The following is a 19,431-nucleotide window of genomic DNA, read 5'->3' as shown; positions in this document are numbered from 1 at the left end:
GCCAAAGGGTGGGGTTGAACAGCCTGACTTCTACACTGTTCAGCTCTTAGCTCACAGCCCCTATTGTACCCAACTCAGCCTGGGAGGCCCAAATGCATACAAGTTACACTGAAGAAGCTGAGAACACTGAAAGGAAAAGAAAGAAGCTGAATGGCAACACACAGCAAGAAGCTTCTCTGGCTTTACATTACATAAGTTCTCCAGATTTCAGATTGAAGTTTCCAGCACTGATTCAGGTGTCTCCTTTTGCATTATCTGGGTGTTAAGTGTACCAACATAAATTCCTTTCAAATCCTGTGCTGGTCGCTTTCACATCAAGCTGATCAGCTGAGAATACGAAGACATTTCCTACCTACCTGTGAAGTTTCCATTGTGCTGTTCTTTGCTCATTCCTACACGTCTCTGGTCACAATCTGTTCCATTCTCTGCCATTTCATAGATCACTCACGTACAGGGATCTAACAGAACAAAACCAAAGAGCATCATGTCTCCATTGCTGGTTACAAAGACTCTGTTTGCTCAGTAGTCAAAGGATGCACAAACACCCAGCAGCTCCCCAGAACCACAGTTATCCCACATTACATCGTGAAAAAGCAGAAAGTGTTTCCATTGCCACAAATGACACAGTTGAAACCATTTCTACCTTCAGAAATCTGAATTTTTGCACTTCAGTGACCAAATTCCCTCACTTCTGTGACTGAACAAAAGCTTGTGAAACAGCCCTTGCACCCACCAGCCCAATGCTGGCACTCCAGGAGGAGCAGAGCATTGCATGAGCTCTTGTTCATTCCCAAAGTGAGGCTCAGGGTTTGATTCTCATGTTATAGAGCACCTATTCTGTGGCTAAGCTTCCAGCTACCTTGCAAGCAGACCTCAGAATGCTCACAGATTAAGAAAAGAACTTCTTAATGTGGCAACTAAGATCTAGAGTTGCATCTCATGTTGTATGGTCTAATGTCTCTAAAGCAGAAAAGGAAAGCTCTGCACTGCCTGATGCATTTGGAAAAGCCAACGTTCTCTGTAAGTTCAGCCTCTCTTCTGATGAGATCAGCCTTAAAGTTTCACAAGATGTGCTGTGGTTTTCCTTATCCAGGAAAGGAAACAGCACAGCAACTGAAAGCCAACATAAAACGGAACACTGCAAGAGCTGCTTTTATTCTGCACAGTTGACAGTGCTTGTGCAATTGAATGTAAGCAGCAGCCAGTCAGAACCACGGAGTTAAACATCCTCCCTTGAATCTTAAAGCAGCTTCTGGGATTTTATTCTGGAGAAGAGAAACCCACAAAGCTAAAGGAACTCGTTTGCATTACAATTCTCACTGCGAGGAAACTTGATTTACAGAGTTTGATACGCTGCTTTTGTTAGGAAGCAGCGCGATATTAAAATGACAGGTCATATAAAACAGCACAGTGCAGGAAATTAAAATTTTATGGCAAAAAGAAATATATTTCCCCTTTGATTTACATCAGCCTTCAGAGCCAAAGCAGCACTTTATGTTCGGTAAATAGCAGAGACCTTCACTCCCATTCAGACTGCAGCTTCTGAGCAACACTGCAGGGCTCCCCAAGGAGCTCAGGGCAGCAGAGGACTAAGATGGTACAGCAGCTGCTTGTCCAACAGCAAACAGATGCAAAACTCCTTCCCCCCAGACAGCAGATGGAGTCAGCACAGCCATCCCAGCACCTTGCTGTGGGGCACAGACCACTTGCTGCAGTGACGTATGGATCATATGCTGAGCCACCTCCTGCTTTCATCAGAGCACCGGCTCCCTGAAGGCTGTGGAGCATTCTATTTCTAGTGATGGTATTCGGGGGTTTTGCTTTGTATATGCATAATGATACGTAGTTATGCACATATATCATATCCATGTACACACACACACATCAGATGTGCACATATTGCACACAGAAAGCTCCATCTGTGAACAGCATTACTGGAAGTGGGCATCCACAGTTAGCAGCTGCACAGAGCTCTGCTTCTCATGGGGCACCACGCAGGAGAGTTCAAGGCTATGGAACTGCAGTGGCATTTTTAAAGATAACAAACACTGAAAGGCTTTACTCAGACCTTCAGTGGAAGTCACACATTGTGAACACACATTGCTTGTTGTGAAGCTCACCTTTATCCTTGTGTACATCCAGCCTTTGAAACTGAAGCTTCAGTTTGTGCTCTGCATTCAGCTTCGTTCCATTTCAAGCAAAACAATTCACTGCAATACAAACTCTTTCTGTGCTGGACATGAAGGTCTCAGCCGTGCACTGTGTTCCCTCTGCAATGCACTCAGTACAACTACCACACTAAACCCACCCATCTCTGCAGTTCCGAGCTGTGCTGCTACCTACACGCAGCCTCTATGACCCCAGCCAGCAGAACCAGCTGCATCCTGCCTGCCTGGGAAGGCCCTAATCTGGGATTAGCTTTGCGTAACGCTACCTCAAGTACACAAATCAGTATTTACAACAAAGATAAATAACCCCCTTGCACACTTATGTAGGCTGAGCACTTGTTAAGAAGGTCCCGGGGTCCCACCACTCTGCAGAATTACCCTAAAAACTCATATCTGAGAACACAGGTGACTGGGAGATTTGGTGCCCATCACAGGGTCAGACCCAAAGGGCAGTGATTCAGAAACCAGCCCCTTCCTGGTTGCAGAAAGCCCTTCTCAATTTACCACAGCCTAATTATACTTAAAGTATATTAGCGTGAGGGAAGGAGGGTGTGCACACAGCTCAGCACCCCAGTGTGCCCACCTCTCTGATACCAGGAAGAGTTATGGGTCCTGCAGGGATGTCTTCACCTCGAGATCAACTGGAACAGCAGACCGAGCCAAAATGCAGTGACCAGCCATTAACTGAGTCCTCGTCCTCATGCCTACACCAAAGAAAATCATGTCCCAGCTGCTAAACAGACCATCACTCCTCATGAACCCTCAGGAGACCCACAGCTCATAACCCAATAATACGCCTGGTGCACTGAGCAATTGCCAGCAAAAATAGATATAAACTATTTAAAGGCGTGAGGAAAACAACTTTGAACTGTTGTTGTGTCAGAGCGGTTCAGATCGTGTCAGAGCTGCGGTCACACAGAACTTCTTTGTGGGGCTGAACAAACAGCCCACAATGCATTATTCAGCTGTAGTGCAATCCATAACATTAAGCACAATAAGGCAATTATCACTGGGCAAAATGTAAATTGGCCAACGAGAAGGGCTTATCGAGGCTGTGACTGGTGCTTCAGTGTCAGTGCAAGAAAGCATAACAAGCTATTGGAGCATAAGAGCATGAGGCACTGCAAGTTCTGCACTCTGTGAGCAGAGAGGACAGAAGTCCCTTCTTCCTGATGTTTGGAGGTTGCTCTGAGCTGGTGCACTTACGTCAAAGGAAAGAGCTGAAGATGAGGCAGCTGGGTGCTGGCAGGAGCCGACTATCCTTATTCCTGCACTAAGGATGCTTTGAGGACTCCTTTCTACAGCTCTGGAACAGCAAGGAGGCTGTGACACTAACGTGGTGATCTCACTGCTTTCCCACATGGTGTCTGAATACCCAATTCTCACCACTTCTCCCCCTGCAGAACCTTGGTGCCCCGACTCTCCTCCTGCTGATGTTCCCCCCAGGACACCTCAGCAGCACATTATTTGCTGCCTTTTCTCACTTCTCCCATTTTAAGCCAAGTGCTTCAGTCCATATTCTGCCTCTTCCTTCTCCTCAACTTCTCTGATAACGATTTTTTCTTCACCTGCCTCCCCACTCTTCAAACACAATAAGAAAACAAAGAACAAAAGCTGGGTTTTCACCGAGCTCTTCCAGATATCAAACATCCCAACAAAGGCAGCAGTTTACACGGGGATTACACACACAGTTCTTTGGCACAGCAACAGTTTGAGAGCACCTTCCTGCAGCTGGCAGCCTGCCTGCACACCAGCTTTAAACAAGGGATGGGACTGATCTCAAAGCAAAGCATTACATACCCCTTTGGCTCCATAAAACTCTGCCACTCTTCACTACTTCTTCTGCCTTTAAAGCTGGTGGAAAAACTACACCCTCAGCTTTGGAGGCATTCAAGACCAAAGTGAGGGCTCTTCCAAACCTTCCTTCCCTACAGAGATAGTGCTGCTCACCATGAGACACAGGGCTTACAGGCTCCCTGACTTGAAGGTTAATAACCCTAAATAAACCTAATAACCTCCTAAAAGCCAGGGAATATATAAAAAGTAACTGCTTTATTTTTCCAGTCCTTTAACACTCATGGGAAGCATTCAATTAAAGTAAATTAGGACACATCTGAGAGATGCACGGAGCCTCCACAGATACAGTTTAACGGACTACTCTGATAGGAGCACATTTATTCCCATATGAAGAAAGAAAACATTTTTCTAACTAAAATAGTTTAATCCCTCAAAGGAAAGAGCGAGTAACTCGGTTAAAGACCACACGTTTCATTTTTGTGGGTTATGCCTCTGTGCACCAGCCCTATTTTCCAATCCCTGGCCAGAGGAAATTACCAAAAAAAAAACAACCCATGTAATGTTACAATTTATAGATCAAATTTCTACTTCTCCACTAAGATTTTGGAACATCTTGTTAGGAAAGAATGGCTTAACATTAAGTCAAACAAGTTGCAGTGGTGCCACACACACACACACACATCCTGGTAGGGTCACAGCTCTCTGTGGATGAGCTGCCTGTGCCCCAGACTGGAAAGGAAGGTCACTGCCACAAGGAAACACATCTGCACAAAGCAGAATGCAGCTAGGAAAGGAACCGGAGATAGAGACTAATGGAACCAGTACAGGTCACACTAGGGCTGCCTCAGTTATCCTGTAAGAACACCCTGCCTGTAACGTGAACCACAGAGCTTGACTCTGAGCCTTCTAAGTGGGAGGAACATTCTTTCTACAGCTCCAAAACACACTGACCTACCCATCAGCACGCAGGTCTGCCTGGTCAGTGTGGCACCAAACCTCATGGCTGTGCTTACAACCCTCTACAGCAATAGCACGGTGTTGCAACAGCCCAAAGGCTGCTGTTCCAGGAAGACAAAGAGCACAAAGTCCATCCAGCTGACACTTCTCCAGCCAAATGGAGTTAAAGTTCTAACTGAAGGTGATCATTTCTCAAAGCTGTACCTGAAGAAAACAGCCTAGTCCTGATATAGATACAGAATAATTGTTTTGTTATAGAAATGGAACTTATTAAGGAGAAAAAAAACAACAGAGAGATCCTAAAATACGCATTAAGGCATTCTAACAAATAGTGTTCACTCAGTGCAGTCAGAAACAGTTATGACAGACTGGAAAGGCATTCAAAGAAACAACCCAGAAAGCTTTGAAGTGGACATGGTAAAGTTTCCAACCAGAAGGGCATCCCCAGCACACTCACCTTTCCTACTACCAGTTCCCACTTCAAAGCCAAGGAGTGCTCTCCTCTCCCTCCCCACAGATGTTACAAGTCCCACTGATTTCATTGCTAAGTAGGACAAGGAGCTGAGCTCAAACTAACAAGTAGCACTAACCACTCATTGCTCAACTGGAAATGTGTTTGCTCAAACTCTCATCTGAAAACAAAGGATGAAGTAATATTTGATTATCTACTGCCAATAAGGAATAACAATAAAGTCCATTCCCCACTGCAGAAACAAAGGACTATAAGAAAGAGGAATGTCATTACGAAGCCTTCTTCATACGCTCCAAGGCATCAGAGGGTAACATTGCACCCCCTCCCAACCTCAGAGCATTCAAAGCCATTTAATTAACATGAACTAAACCAGGATACTCACTTGCTGGCAGAGCAGAGAGAACAAGGGCACGAGAGGACCCTGAGGATGTTTCTCACACGCTGCTCAAGGCGGATAACCTGCTCTCATGGCACTTTGCAGATAAACCTCCACTGTCACACACAGTGACACACACAGCAGCTCCCTCAGCTCACCTACATGACTTGTCAAAACGTCTGAGCAGCAAAACTGGAAGAAAGTGGGAATCTTATTGCTCTGTACCTTCTGCCATCAGATAGAAAGCTGAGAACCAGGCAAATGCGTGTAAATGTTAATGTTAGCTCCTATTAACAGAAGGTAACGCTGAGACACCTCAGGGATGTACCAAGCTGGCAGGAAAGGGCATTGCTGTGCTCTGGGAATGGAGATAATCACAGAATCACAGAATGACCCGGGTTGGAAGGGACCTCAAGGATCATGTAGTTCCAACCCCCTGCCTGGCAGGGCCACCAAACATACACCTTTACTAGATCAGGTTGCCCATGGCCCCGTCCAACCTGGCCTTGAACACCTCCAAGGACGGGGCATCCACAACCTCCCTGGGCAGCCTGTTCCAGGGCCTCACCACTCTCCTAGTGAAGAACTATAACAGATAACGGGGGAGATGACAGGGAGGGCAGCCCAGCAGGGGAGCAGAGCACACGAAGAAACATCTAAACACCATCGGAATTCGCCCCTCCGCAGCTCAAAGGACGGATTTCTCCCTGTGTCATCACTCGTCCCTCGGGACGGTACCGGCTGATTCTATCACAGTGTTGCCGGTTTTGCCCAGCGGATCCCGAGCTGTGAGGAGCTGCCCCAGCACTTACTGCCCCACAACCCGCAGCTCCGCGGCCCCTCGTGCTGTTCCGGATCCCACCCGTTCGTTCCGCTCCCGTTCCTCCTCCGGTGCCGTTTCCCATAGGACGCACTAATGGCCGCCCCGGCCCCGAGGCCCATCGGGCGCTGCCCCACAGCAGCTCTATGAGGGGGAGCTGGCGCCATAGAGACGAGGGCTCGGGGCTGGGGCCTGAGGGGAGCGAAGCTGAACAGCCGCAGCGCTGAGGGGCAGCACGAGGAAGCGGAGCCGGCTGTGACAATAAGGGCAGCCCGTCCCCCCGCACACACACACCCCGCACGCAGCCGGTACCGCGTCCCGCCGCCCCGCACTCACCACGCCGCGCTCCGGCTGCTCCCGCTGGGCCCGGGCCAACCCGGAAGTGGGGGCGGAGCCAACCCGCCTCTTTGCCGGAAGTCAATGAGTGCGTCACTTCCGGCGCGCCGCGCTCTGTCCCCGTGCCGCTGCCGAGCGGATGTGGGGGGTGTTTGAGCCGCGTTGTCGCGCCGCTGTTACGTCACTTCCGGACGGCGGCGGGACGGCGACGGCGTGGAGGGAGCGCGGAGGCGGCAGGTGAACGGGGCGGGACCGGAGAGCAGCGGGTTGTTTGTGCTGCTGGGCCTCCTTTCATCCTCGTGATTTGTCCGGTTCCTCCCGGCCCGAAGCCGTTGCGGCGCTTTGCTGCCGTACGGGCCGTGCTCCAGCAGCCGGTAGGAGGTTGTGCAGCAACGTTTGGTGCTGGGGGAGCAGGGCAGGCCGCGTGCTGTGCCCGTTCTCCGTGCGTTTCAATAGTGTGTCAGCAATGAGTGAGTGAGGGAAGGTAAAAGAGGGAAGATTTAGGTTGGATGTCAGGGGGAAGTTCTTCATTAGGAGAGTGGTGAGGGCCTGGAACAGGCTGCACAGGGAGGTTGTGGATGCCCCGTCCTTGGAGGTGTTCAAGGCCAGGTTGGACGGGGCCCTGGGCAACCTGATCTATGGGGTCTCTATGGGGATCTATGGGGTCTCCTGGGCAACCTGATCTAGTAAAGGTGTATGTTTGGTGGCCCTGCCAGGCAGGGGGTTGGAGCTACATGATCCTTGAGGTCCCTTCCAACCCGGGTCATTCTGTGATTCTGTGATTAGCAAACACGAGCTCCCAGTCACTGATTGCAATGATCACATTCAGCTGTGTTTCTCCATAGCCCGTCTCCTAAAGCCGCCATGGATTACCTCTCCAAACCCGGCTTCTTCAGCATCCTGGCAGGGATTGCCTGCGGTGTGTGCCTGGGATGGGGCATCCGCGGGCGGCTCCTGCGGCAGCACCGCGCTGTAGCAGCGGCTGCGGGCGGCAGCGGGACCGAACCCAACGTGATGGGAGAGTCGGGGGAGTTCAAGATGGTGCTGGTCGTCCGCAACGATCTGAAGATGGGGAAGGGGAAAGTAGCGGCGCAGTGCTCCCACGCGGCCGTTTCTGCCTATAAGCAAGTTCAAAGGAGGAACCCCGAGCTCCTGAAGCAGTGGGAGTACTGCGGGCAGCCCAAGGTGGTGCTCAAAGCTCCCGATGAAGAGACTCTGATTCAGCTCCTGGCTAATGCCAAGCGCCTGGGACTGACTGTGAGCTTAATCCAGGATGCTGGGCGCACTCAGATAGCGCCAGGCTCCCAGACTGTCCTCGGTATCGGGCCGGGACCTGCTGATGTAGTAGATAAAGTTTCTGGTCATCTAAAACTCTTTTGAGCTGGGGACCAAAGAAATTTGAGCACACCTATATAGATGAGTGAGTGCTAAAGGGATGATTCAGTGTGTTCTCCCAGTAGAAATAAAGTCACCATTTTTTGTAAAAGATGTACATTTGCAAAGTTTAATACCGTTAATGGGTTTTTCTAGCTTGTGTATTGCATTCTGAAGGGGGAAAGAAGATCTTAGGAGGAGGTTTTCACCCAGAGGGTGGTGACGCACTGAACAGGTTGCCCAAGGAGGCTGTGGGTGCCCCATCCCTGCAGGCATTCAAGGCCAGGCTGGATGTGGCTCTGGGCAGCCTGGGCTGCTGGCTGGTGACCCTGCACACAGCAAGGGGGTGGAACAGGATGAGCACTGTGGGCCTTTCCAACCCAGGCCATTCGATGGTTCTCAGCTTGGTAAAGTAGAGCTGACATTCACCACCCAAAAGAAGGAACCTAATATTTGTAAAGCTTGTGCAATGGATTGAGGATTTTGCATTGTGTGAAGTTCACTGGCTGAACAGCAGCTCCAAGGAGGCATAAGTGAATAAGGCTTGTGCTGAAAATAAGTTTCCACCCTTTCCTTTGCATGACTTTTGTTGGGCTTTTTGTTTGCTTTTTTGAAAGACACATTCTTGAATTCAGAGAAGGCTGAATGTCACCTCACTCGGAGGGAGCTGTAGCTAAATTATTATGCTGTTTCCAATTTAGCAGCTGATGCAATACCTTGTAAGTGGTATGAGACCGAACAAGTTAAACAGGGTTTGCAGCTCAGTGCTTAAGAGCCAGTAAACACTTCTAAAGGGAGGATGCAAGCTGAACTCCTCTCTGGATGAGGCTGTGCAGCTTATGTACCTGTAGGAAGCTGCACACAGGCAGGTCGGTGTTCCCAATTCATCCGATGTGTTGGGAGTTACCCACACCTAAACAGCTCATCCTACAGAACTAATTTTAACCTCTGAGTTGCTGTTAATCCTCACCGTGATAGGATTTCAGGAAGCGCTCAGTTCTGGGATTTAACTGGGCAGAGTTAAAGTCACACTGGTGCGTAGGTTCTACCTCTGCTCAACTGATGTTCACATGAGCAAGCAGGAAGCAGACTGAGCCTCAAGTCTGGAACCTAATGTTGAAAACAGCTGGTTAATGGACAGGAGCGTCTATAGCGCTAATACAATCAATGCTCTCATATCCGTTACACTCAAATATGACAGTATTCATAGAGAAACATTTAAGTCCATTTTATTTGAAGCTAAATATATTTAAGGCAACTTACATACCTAGAACATGATCTCGATTTAACTGACACACCCTACTACAATCCTAATGTATCATCTGGTCAAAGATGCTGCAGTTGACCACAGTGCAGCCCCACTACTGAAAAGTGCTATTCTCTTCTGTCTGGCATAATCTTCCCATAGAAAAAGCATTATGTATTTTCTTGTATTATCCCCTCAGTGCAAGACACCACTAATGGTCTCCATTGCTGCTATTCTAATGGCCCCTCCTACCCTTAGGTGTACGCACCTGTATGCCCCAAACTACTAGCACTGTAATACTTGGTTGGAGTTTGAAGGTGGTCCTCGAAAACAGTAAAGTGAAGCTACTACTATGCAGCATGTCCACAGTCCAGTAATTTATTTTTAAATTGAGTAATTTCAAATTGCACAAACAAAACTGAACAGCAATATGCTTGAATTCTCTCTTCTGTACACTCAAAACAGTGATCTAAAACACCACAATATCCAACATACACAAACCTCAGGGCAGGGTTAGTAAATACACAGATTGGAATCATGGTGCTCTGTTCCTGAATGGAATGTCCCACAAAAGCACAGGATACAGCACAACATAAGGTCATCTGTTACATATGGAGTGAGCAAAAAGACACTAGCATTTTCTATATGCATAACTGGAAAAACCTGCATAGGTTAAGGAAAAACTTTTACTCATTTTTAAGTCAGGCAAGGTTGTCTGTATGCATTTTAAATTCTTTTAGAGCTATGCAATCCAACCAGGGTAGGATATGCTGATTAGTGTTGTCTCTGTCAGCAGTCTTGCAAGGTCAAATACAAGTATCTTCACTTCAGCTTTCTCTGAATATACAGTGAGACTTAAATGCATTTAGAATAGACAGTACATACTGTAAGCTGCTCACATACGATGAACTTAAGATTCAATATTAGAGTTTAACACTATAGAGTGCAAATCAGAATCTTCACAATAGACTTAATGGTAATAAGCAGTCCTGCAAAAGCCCACTTGAACAAAGTTGTTTAAACTATTCCCCCTTTTAAAGTAAAGTCTAAATGACATGGAATGTGAAAAAGATTTAACATAAGTGATTCAAATAGTTTGCGCTAGAAAAAACAGTCCTTCATGAAATAAAGGTTACAAGAACACGAGGCAGAACTCTTTGCTTTTTCCCTGTTATGAGTTAAAGCGGGGAGGGACGGTGGAGTTTCAGTAAGAAAATATGCTAGCTCCAAACAGACTTGTGCTGCACCTTACATGCTGTACCCAAAGCCTGGCTGCGGTTGCCCGTATGGTGGTGCAGTGTAACCATAGCCAAAAGGTGCTTGTGGAGGAACTGCAACACTGGGTCCTGCTGTCAACATGAGTTGTGGCTGACCTGGAAGACAGAACAGACAGAAGTTCCACCTTTACTGCTCGGTAATGACAGCTCAGATGGGATCCCTGCAGCTTCCCTGCCGACTGCTGTGTGTTCAACAGTAACTCCCTATGACTGGCTCAGAGTCTTCAGCAGCTGGGATGGATATTTCCCCAAAAGATCTCAGATGCTCAGCTGCTGAGCATGCCTAAAGAAACACTGGGATGGGATTTGTTTTTGCTTTGGAGAGAATACAGATCAAACCACTCATCAGTTTAGTACTCTTTACAGCCAATAGTCCACAATTATCACACTACTTCAAGATGCAGTGACTGGAGATGCCATCTATAGACTGAAGGCCCCTTTATCACTCATTAGAATTCCTATTTGTAATTAACCAGAATCAGTGAAATAAGCTGGATATGAATATCCAAGGTAATAAATAGCAAGATCTAGCACTTCCAGGACAACTCTCACACTATTTCCCCCAAGAAAACCTTTCTGTAATGGGACATGACAATCTGAAATCCTGTAGTCCCCATACAGTCTTAGCAGCTCTACTGCAGTTGTACTTTAGAACACATTTCCTTACGACTTGCTTTCACATGAAGAACAGTTCTTGGAAGAAAACAAAGAAGTGTAATATATTTGGCTTTTATATCAACAACACGTGAACCGAAATATTACCATAAACAATAGGTTGTGTTTCAGTAGCTTGCTCCTCTTCCTTTCTCAAGGACTCTGATGCATCCAGTTTATCCACCTGGAATCAAGACCAACAATTAAAACAACTCCTCCAAATGAAGCACTTATTCATGGCAGAGAAGTGGAAAAGCCTTAGTTGTATGTTAACACCCATCAAGAAAAGGAGACCATTTACAAATTCAGATCAATTCAAGTAGCAATGTTGGTACTGGTGCAGTCAAGATTGTCCGTTTCCTGAAAAAAACCCTTAATTGAGGGATTTGTGGAACTTCATTGAAAGTGGCTCCAGGCTGAAGCTCTGTATGAAAGGTCCCATACTGGACTAGAGCTACTTTGACATCAGTAAGCTCAGGAGCGACTGTTGCTCCAGCGGCTCCAAACCAACAGTCTAAAGTCACAAACTCAGATTTTGGTGCAGTGTCAGCTGGAGATCTTTGGTGCTGGAGCAACTGCTATAACAGCGTTCAGACCTGGAGGTGTTTCCCTGAATATAACGCTGAGGCAAAGTAATCTGAAGTTGGTATTTGTATGGAGCAGACTGCAATAGCATCCGACATGTCACTTGAGCCTCAAAGATTTCACTTTCCAAACCCATTCACTCATGCAATTTAAGTTCAAATGCAGAGAATGCATGTGTATAAGACTTGCTTTTTTCCACTCTAGAACTGTGTGGCAGTCAGCCTAAACCCACAGATATTCCTCTTGTGCGAGCTTTACACACAACAACAGGACAAGACTAGCCAGCTTCACCCTGCTGCACAGCAAGTGGGATTGTGCTGTTAGCCCACCCCTACAAAAAGGAAGAGAAGAAACTTCTTCTGCAGCGAAGTATCGTTTGCTACTAAAACAGATACCAGGAAACTCAGCATTGCTATGGTCTAAGGCAGGCCCTGAAACTAAAACCATATCAATTAGCTATTGATGTTTTACCTGAGAGATAAGATTTAGAGTGAAGTCAGAAACAATCACGCCAATTACTTTGTAAAACAGTAAGACAACTCGCAAACCAGATTAGTCTTTCATTTTCATGTGTCCTTAATAAAGGAGCTTGAAGATAGGTCCTCCTGTACTTACACAGGGTCAGCATTACTTGTTCAGTTACAGCATCCACGAGTTGAACAGTTTTCAGTGTAACTGTGCTACCTTAGCAATTATCTGCCGGCAGCACTAACAGCTTTCTTCTTTCTTAATTGCAGGTTACAACATCTGTTCCTCAAACCTGTTAATTTGTAACCTCAATTAGAGGCATTACTCCAGGAAGTGGCGTAAAGTCCTGAGCTCTGAGTTCATTCATTGATCTGGCTTCCATGGCAAGCCTTTTTGTTGCCTCACACCGGTATCTGGCTTGCTGTTGTCAAAGTGCATGAGTGTATCCTTTAAGACTCATTTCCAGAAACCGTGCTGAGAACTGCACTGGTTTTAGCTCAAATAGCAACACAGTGAACATAAAAGCACAAGTTTAGAGATGCAGATCCAAGGAGAATGTGCAGAGATTGCTAATCAGCAGAGGCTTTTGGTTTACATACACTGGGAAAGCCTCCAGCCCAGGACATTCCATGCATTTTTGACCCAGTTTTGATGCCTTTCCTCAAAGTTAAACAAACAATTCCAAGAACAAGTCTGTAACCAGCCTGCAGGATGGTTCTTACAGCACTTGCTTGAGCTTCATCAGGTTCAGTACCCTAACACACTTGTTACAAGATTGTTTTAAAGGCTTTTCCACAGGGACTGCAATAAGCTGCAGAGGAAAAGTAACATGCATTCAATGTTATTGTGTTATGTGTGCATGAAAAAGAGGCAAAAGTACTGAAGCAGGAGTGAGGTCTGAAGATGACTGCCATACAGGCTCCCCCCAAAAAACCACACGCAGCCCACAGCAATGCCTTGTAGCTTAAGGATAGTGGGATGTAATTGCAATGACTGCTACACATGCGTAGTTTATGCAAACACTGCAGTTCAATTACCTTTTTTCACACACACGCTTTCTTACTGCCTCACTTACTAGCTGCTGAAGGACCTTACACTATGCATTTTAGTCAGGTTAGCCTTGAGTTCCAGTGGTGTGTTTACAGCCATCTCATCACCAAGAAGCAGTTTGCACATAGTCCATCTTGAAGCTATTTGTCAGTTTGTTTGCCCTTTGCTTAACCACGTCAATGGAAAACTAAAACTTGGGCTGGTTTTAAGGAGAATTGAAGAGGTATTTGTACAGAAGGAGATGGACAGAAGCCTTAGAGATTACCCTTAGGTGGGGCAACACTGCATAGCAAAAGGCAAGTCCCAGAGTAGCCTCAGAAGAGCAATTACTTTTTTTTCTTTTCTTTTTTTTTTTTTTTTTAAACGCAGGTAGCAAAAGAAATTTAATGAAGCTGAAGAGCTTGGAAGGCAGTCTTGTTTCTTTTTGCACAACTACAAGAAATTTGCTACAGGGAAGGGAACCACAGACTTGGTCTAAAAGCTGAGGTTTTAAGTTACTACACGATCTAGAGCATCACATGGATTAAACTAGCACCATAAGAACTGGACACCTGAATGAGGAAGAGTCTCTTCTGAAGCAGCTAGTATCTATTATTCTGCCTACTGTCAGCATACATTAGTAATGGTCAAGAGATCAGAAACTGGATCACAGTCCTTTTAACCAGCAAATGCTATGTTGCTTTATGGAGACAGTTGATGAGACCCGATTATTCCTTACTGTAGGTCATTCTTCTGGTGAGTTTGGCAGTCAGACAGCAAGATTTGTTTATCCCTTTTATCAGGCTGACTGTGATCCAGCTGATCACCTGTATGCCCTTCCTGAGGTTCTATTAGCTTATTAGTAGCAATGAATCTACTTTTGTCCTACTGCACTAGCTACTCATAAAGTTAAACAATTTGCATATGCTTTAGTGATATTTTGTTTGGGGAAAAAGCAGTAGCAGCAGTGTAATAAACGTAGGAAAGAAAAAAAACTCATGCAGAATCCTTAGACTTAGTCCTCCAGACTTAAAGATGGAAAACAAGAATCAACTTTCACCTTTTCCTTTATTGCATCAACCTGCAAAGGAATTCAGAAGGTGCAGCTTAGAAAAATCAAATTCCATATTTAGCATATAAGAGGTAGAAACAAAAGTGTCAGGGAAGAAATAATTAAGGTACAGGAGAGTGAAAATAAAGATACACCAGAAGTATCTGCTTTAAAAAGGCAGCTCTGCTTGTTGCCAGATTGTACTGAATTGATTTCATTAGCTACAACTACAGTTATAACCTAACCTTTCAGAAGGTCACATTTTAATCTAAGAATCCTACTCCAGGACTACCAGTCCCAAGAGAGGCCTAATATTACCTCAGTACATCAGGCATATCTGATAAGCAACATTATTGCTTAGATAGCTCCCACCTCCCCCAAATTAGAGCACTTAAGGATAGCAGATTTCTATAGGACTACAGAGTCCCACCTCTATGTGTAACAGCCCGGCAAGTCTACTTGACAAACAGGCACCGTGGACTTTGTTGGCTCAAGCACTGAACTACATTTTTTACTCCTCATAGAAAAGAGTTCTGAACATTAAGGGATTTAGGCCATTTTATCTAATAACATACACTAACAGCTTCAGCAGGACAAATTTTGCAAGTGACAGCTAGCATTTAGCTGTGACTAATCTGGTTCAAGTCTGTCAGAACACTGTCAAGCATTTTTGCCATCCTAATGCAACTTCAAGCAAGAGCTGTTTGTCAAACAGACAGTTAGTGTCATTAAGCATCAGAGCCATGTTTTAAAGTTAAATGCACAGCAGACAAAGTTAACTCAAGTTCTAGCTATAAAAAAGCTTTTTTAGTATACAGTCTAGAATTTAGTTAGCTTATTCCCTGCTGGGATTTCTAATTGACATGGCATATAAAAAGCCTGAATCCTGGAGCTACTTAAGACACTGCCCATGGCCAGGCAAATACTACTGATGCATGTTCTGTAACTGGTAGAAAGGGTGGAGTCTGCAAATGTTTCAGTCTCTTAGAGGGCGAAGTCTCTCCCCAGATGGACTGAAAAATAAGTGTGGACATGGACAGACAGACATTTGACAAAGCCCATATCAATGTTAGTAGCAAGCAGACAGTCTCAAGGCATACGCACCACAGTGACTAACAAGCTCTCAGTGGTGGAGAAGCACCTGCTCTTACCTTGGTCAAGTATTCCTTCATGACCTGAATAAAGTATGGCATGGCAAAGTCCATGATGTTGTGCCTCCACGCTGTTTCCAAGACAACGTCAGGCCTTAAAAGATCATAGCAGGTAAAGAGACAAGCACCAAAGCATTCCTTCTTGTTCTCCTGCAAGAACCACTGCAACAATTCTTCTGCCAACTCAGTATCTTTGGATTCTGAAGCATATTGCATTGCATCCTACAACAGGAGAGAAACCAGTTAGCTTGATGTACCACGGTACATTCACTGACATGGATGTGGTATTCAACTAAGCTGCAATTTATTGCTGATATTAGCAGAGAAGAGGCACTCTAAAGTTTGTTTCTAAGAATTCTGCAGCAAGATTTGCCAGATTAGCAAGAGTACCAAGAGGCACCACCTAGTGGCATCCAAAAAGATGCAGCTCGACTGGAAAGTTAAGAGAGACCAAATTTGAGAGTCTGGGAGTCAGCTGAAAGACTCCAAATAAGTCTATACTAAACCAGATCTGTGTAGTGTCTTACCTTATACAGTCTGTCTTTCTTACAGAGTTCCACACTCTGCTTCCAGCGGTTGTTTCCTTTGAACAGGTATGCAGCAATCCTTCGGAACTCTATCAGCTCGTGTTTCTCCAAACGTTGAGCAAGAGAAATGTTGTCAAAGTTGTCATAAGCATCTATAGAAGTCCTAAGGGCCTGGGTCAAGAACAACAAAAGTTACTCACATCTCACAAATACAACTGCCTCCTGAAAGATGCAATTATTTTCCATACATCTTAGTTCTGTAACTCTAAGAAGACAAAGAATTCTAAATAGACCTGCAGAAAGATCTATATTTTTTGGACAAGCTGGCATTTGACACACATGGAGTTCAAAGTATTCCAGTTTATACTCTTCAGTAGTGACTGCTGAAGTTAAAATTCTGAATATCTACTGTACAAGCTACAAACAGTACAAAAGCTAGACGTAACTGTTTGACCTTTCTTCAAATTCTTTCTTTAGCATCCATTGTTTTCTTAAAATAAATGCTAGATCTGTAACGTTCAAGGCAGGAATCTGCCACTCTCCTCAGTAGGAATAACCCAGAAAGCTCCCAAGAAGCCACTGACAGTTCTTCACTTAATCCTTCTCTAGCCACTGCTAGCCCTGCTTGAAGCCACAAAGAACACGTACACTTAAGGAATGTAGGTTAACAGCAAGCAGGCCGAACCTACTGAAAACAAGAGAGAAACCTGTGCTTCTAAACATTAAAGACAGAATTAGAACACTAGGTTAATACTGACACTGAAGCCAACTTAAACAGAACTCATCTGAACTTTACAAGTAGATCCTTCTGTTTTAAATCCCACATAACACAAATCCATTTCTGTTTCACTGATTACCCTTTCAAGACAATACATACCTGGTAGTCTTCTTCAATAATGAAGAGGTTGTTCAGGGACTCATTCACTGATTTGTTGTTGTGATTTTGAACAGAGCGCAAGTAAGGTTTCACCAGGGGTAACTGCTTAACCTTCAAGGAAGCAGACAGATAAACTTAAGTCACAGTAACTCTTTCTAGACACCCCTTAGCACCCTCTCTGAGAGGCAGTGAAGTAGCAGACTGTTTTAAAATGCTGCTATAGCTAAATGCTTTTCCAATTGCAACTTATTATTTGATCTGAGAAGCAGAAAATTTACCTTTGTGAAGAAGGTGACAGCACGAGTATGGTCAAGACGAGGGGACAACACCATCAGCAGATCATTAAGCAACAGAGGTTTGAATTCCAAATAGAATTGAACTGCTTTGTAGTACAGCTCCACATTGGCCACCTAGAGATGAACAAGGACATACATTAAGAGCAGAATCTTGACTGTAAATGAATCCAAATGAAATATGGACATTACATTAAGGCATTCCAGCACAGCCAAGCCACAAATGCAAGACTGTCTCTAGAAGTCTTCTTAGCTACTGTAGTTGATTTGTTCTGAAATTATGTGGCAGTACCAAGAACTTTCAATTTAAGCAGGCTACAAGCAAAGAATGGAAGTGTACATAAAGTTTAAAAGTTTACCTCCTCCCACTAGGAAAGTAATACCTTAGTTATGATATCTTTGAATTGTCCTTCTTTCCATGCATCAGTTGGGTGATTCATCATTGTGATTATGGCATTATCATATTCTTCATACTTATCATACAAGAACACCAATTCAGCCCAGAGATGGGCTTGTTCTGCAGCTCTCAGAACCTAAGCAAAGAGCATTTTAGAAATTCCAATCAATATATGCATATATTGCTATCAGCATCCAACAGTACTTAAACGTGGCTATTGCAAAATCTAGGGTACACACAACCCGGACAGATGTGTTTTAAGTTTCAAGTTTAACAAGTCTGATGCATCTCACCTTGGGGATGTTGACTCTGGACCAGAACAGCTCCAAGTGCTCCCTCATCTTCTGTGGTTTGAACTTGGAGTAAAGAATGGCTAACTCTGTAAACATCCCCATGTGTGCTCGCTCAAGTCCAAGTGCTGCTTCCAACATAGTTATCAGCTCTTCAAAATAGCCACGATCCTAAAAAACACAGTTAGAGATGTTTCACATTAGGAACCAATCTGACTGATGGCCAGCTTTAGCCTAAGTTCTCTATTGGCAACGCAGTCTTTGACTGTACAGTCTTAGTTACCTGGTAATAATTGATTAGCTCTTCCAACTCATCTGCATGCACTACAATGTGAAGTCCACACATCTGGGCCAGGCGGAATTCTTTTCCATCAACACAAGCAAAGCAGACCTGGAAAGGACAAATGCGTTATAGCCTGTAAAAAGCCTCTGAAGAGGTTAGAGCTTTGGAGTTCTTTAACTTACTCAAGCAGTAAGTTTACCTCTTTCCATGTGCGAGTACTGTTTGCTTTCCGAGCACCATCCACAGCCGCCTGGTATTCACCCAGGTGAACTAAAGTTGAGGCTAAACGGCCAAAGTTGGACACGTTGTTATACAAGAGCTTAGCAGCTTCATACATCTTTTCATCATAACAGCGATCACCAACCTGTAGGAGAGCATAGCCAAGTTATAAGAGCTGTTCAGTCAGACTTAAAATATGTAGCATTCAAGCCATTATCAAAATGGAAATGCATTTAAGGTTCAAGACCCATATATCCAAAGAGATAGAAGATCCAATGCCAGTTTATCAACAACACCTACTGTTGATACAGCACTGAAAATCAGCCTCACTCACTTGCTGGATATGCGCATTGTTGGGTCCATTGATAAATTCTTCTAGCTCTGCCAGACGGTTTGTTTTAGCAAGAGCAAAGATTAATTCTGTTTCCACATACGATTCCCGGGCCTTCTTGCGTGCCATCTGAAGATATTTCACCAGTTCCTCCCAGTTTCCTATCAAACAGAGTTCAGAATATTTACTTGTCACCACTGAGATCACTGGTGCTTTAGTAATACTACCACCTCAACCTACTTTTCCATAAACAGTTCAACAGACATTCCCCAACAATTAAGGCCAGCCTTTATACGGCATGTGCTACATTAGATAAGGTCTCTTTATGACAGGCCCAATTGAGTCAATTCTGATATTAACTGCATGCAAAGACCTCCTTAGAAGCAACTGCTCTGACAGAAGCCTCCAGCTATGTAAAAAGGGTAGCTATAAGACAACTGATTATCTGCAAAA

The 19,431-nt window shown here is 44.9% G+C and overlaps 3 protein-coding genes across 8 annotated transcripts in view; 1 reads left to right on the top strand and 2 right to left on the bottom strand.

Moving 5' to 3' along the window:
- VMP1 (vacuole membrane protein 1) overlaps positions 1-7,042 on the bottom strand; it is a 55,294-nt gene extending 48,252 nt beyond the window's left edge. The window contains exons 1-2 of one of the 4 annotated variants that reach the window (XM_015880470.2): positions 6,927-7,042; positions 357-458 (exon numbers count right to left, since the gene is read on the bottom strand). In XM_015880470.2, coding sequence (XP_015735956.1) covers positions 357-432 — 76 coding nt within the window. In that variant the 5' untranslated portion in view covers positions 433-458; positions 6,927-7,042. Of the gene's footprint in view, positions 1-356; positions 459-2,120; positions 2,206-3,968; positions 4,101-5,379; positions 5,490-6,926 lie in introns of those variants that run through there. The other 3 variants (XM_015880472.2, XM_015880473.1, XM_015880471.2) reach the window with 3 other exon arrangements.
- PTRH2 (peptidyl-tRNA hydrolase 2) lies at positions 7,032-8,414 on the top strand. 2 transcript variants are annotated; one of them, XM_015880478.1, is made up of 2 exons: positions 7,032-7,163; positions 7,772-8,414. In XM_015880478.1, exons 1-2 carry the CDS (start codon positions 7,066-7,068, stop codon positions 8,304-8,306), a joined length of 633 nt encoding a protein of 210 aa, XP_015735964.1. In that variant the 5' UTR covers positions 7,032-7,065; the 3' UTR covers positions 8,307-8,414. The 2 variants fall into 2 exon arrangements, with proteins under 2 accessions (XP_015735964.1, XP_015735965.1); XM_015880479.2 differs by lacking the exon at positions 7,032-7,163 and adding an exon at positions 7,179-7,300.
- A 1,099-nt stretch (positions 8,415-9,513) lies between these two features.
- CLTC (clathrin heavy chain) overlaps positions 9,514-19,431 on the bottom strand; it is a 29,772-nt gene continuing 19,854 nt past the window's right edge. Inside the window, exons 22-33 of one of the 2 annotated variants that reach the window (XM_015880464.2) lie at positions 18,982-19,139; positions 18,628-18,792; positions 18,429-18,536; positions 18,149-18,316; positions 17,842-17,991; positions 17,444-17,575; positions 17,166-17,276; positions 16,289-16,459; positions 15,762-15,983; positions 14,620-14,640; positions 11,586-11,661; positions 9,514-10,919 (exon numbers count right to left, since the gene is read on the bottom strand). In XM_015880464.2, the coding sequence (XP_015735950.1) occupies positions 10,795-10,919; positions 11,586-11,661; positions 14,620-14,640; positions 15,762-15,983; positions 16,289-16,459; positions 17,166-17,276; positions 17,444-17,575; positions 17,842-17,991; positions 18,149-18,316; positions 18,429-18,536; positions 18,628-18,792; positions 18,982-19,139 (1,607 nt within the window). In that variant the 3' untranslated portion in view covers positions 9,514-10,794. The remainder of the gene's footprint in view (positions 10,920-11,585; positions 11,662-14,619; positions 14,641-15,761; positions 15,984-16,288; positions 16,460-17,165; positions 17,277-17,443; positions 17,576-17,841; positions 17,992-18,148; positions 18,317-18,428; positions 18,537-18,627; positions 18,793-18,981; positions 19,140-19,431) is intronic. The other variant, XM_015880465.2, reaches the window with a different exon arrangement.

Source organism: Coturnix japonica, chromosome 19 (genome assembly GCF_001577835.2).
Source record: "Coturnix japonica isolate 7356 chromosome 19, Coturnix japonica 2.1, whole genome shotgun sequence".
Classification (NCBI taxonomy): domain Eukaryota; kingdom Metazoa; phylum Chordata; class Aves; order Galliformes; family Phasianidae; genus Coturnix; species Coturnix japonica.
This window is presented reverse-complemented; position numbering and strand designations above follow the sequence as displayed.

Excerpts from the sequence above, each read along its gene's own strand:
- PTRH2 (XM_015880478.1), top strand. The coding sequence starts at position 7,066 with ATGTGGGGGGTGTTTGAGCCGCGTTGTCGCGCCGCTGTTACGTCACTT. Across the intron at positions 7,164-7,771 it reads AGGGAGCGCGGAGGCGGCAG|CCCGTCTCCTAAAGCCGCCA; the intron begins GTGAACGGGGCG and ends GTTTCTCCATAG.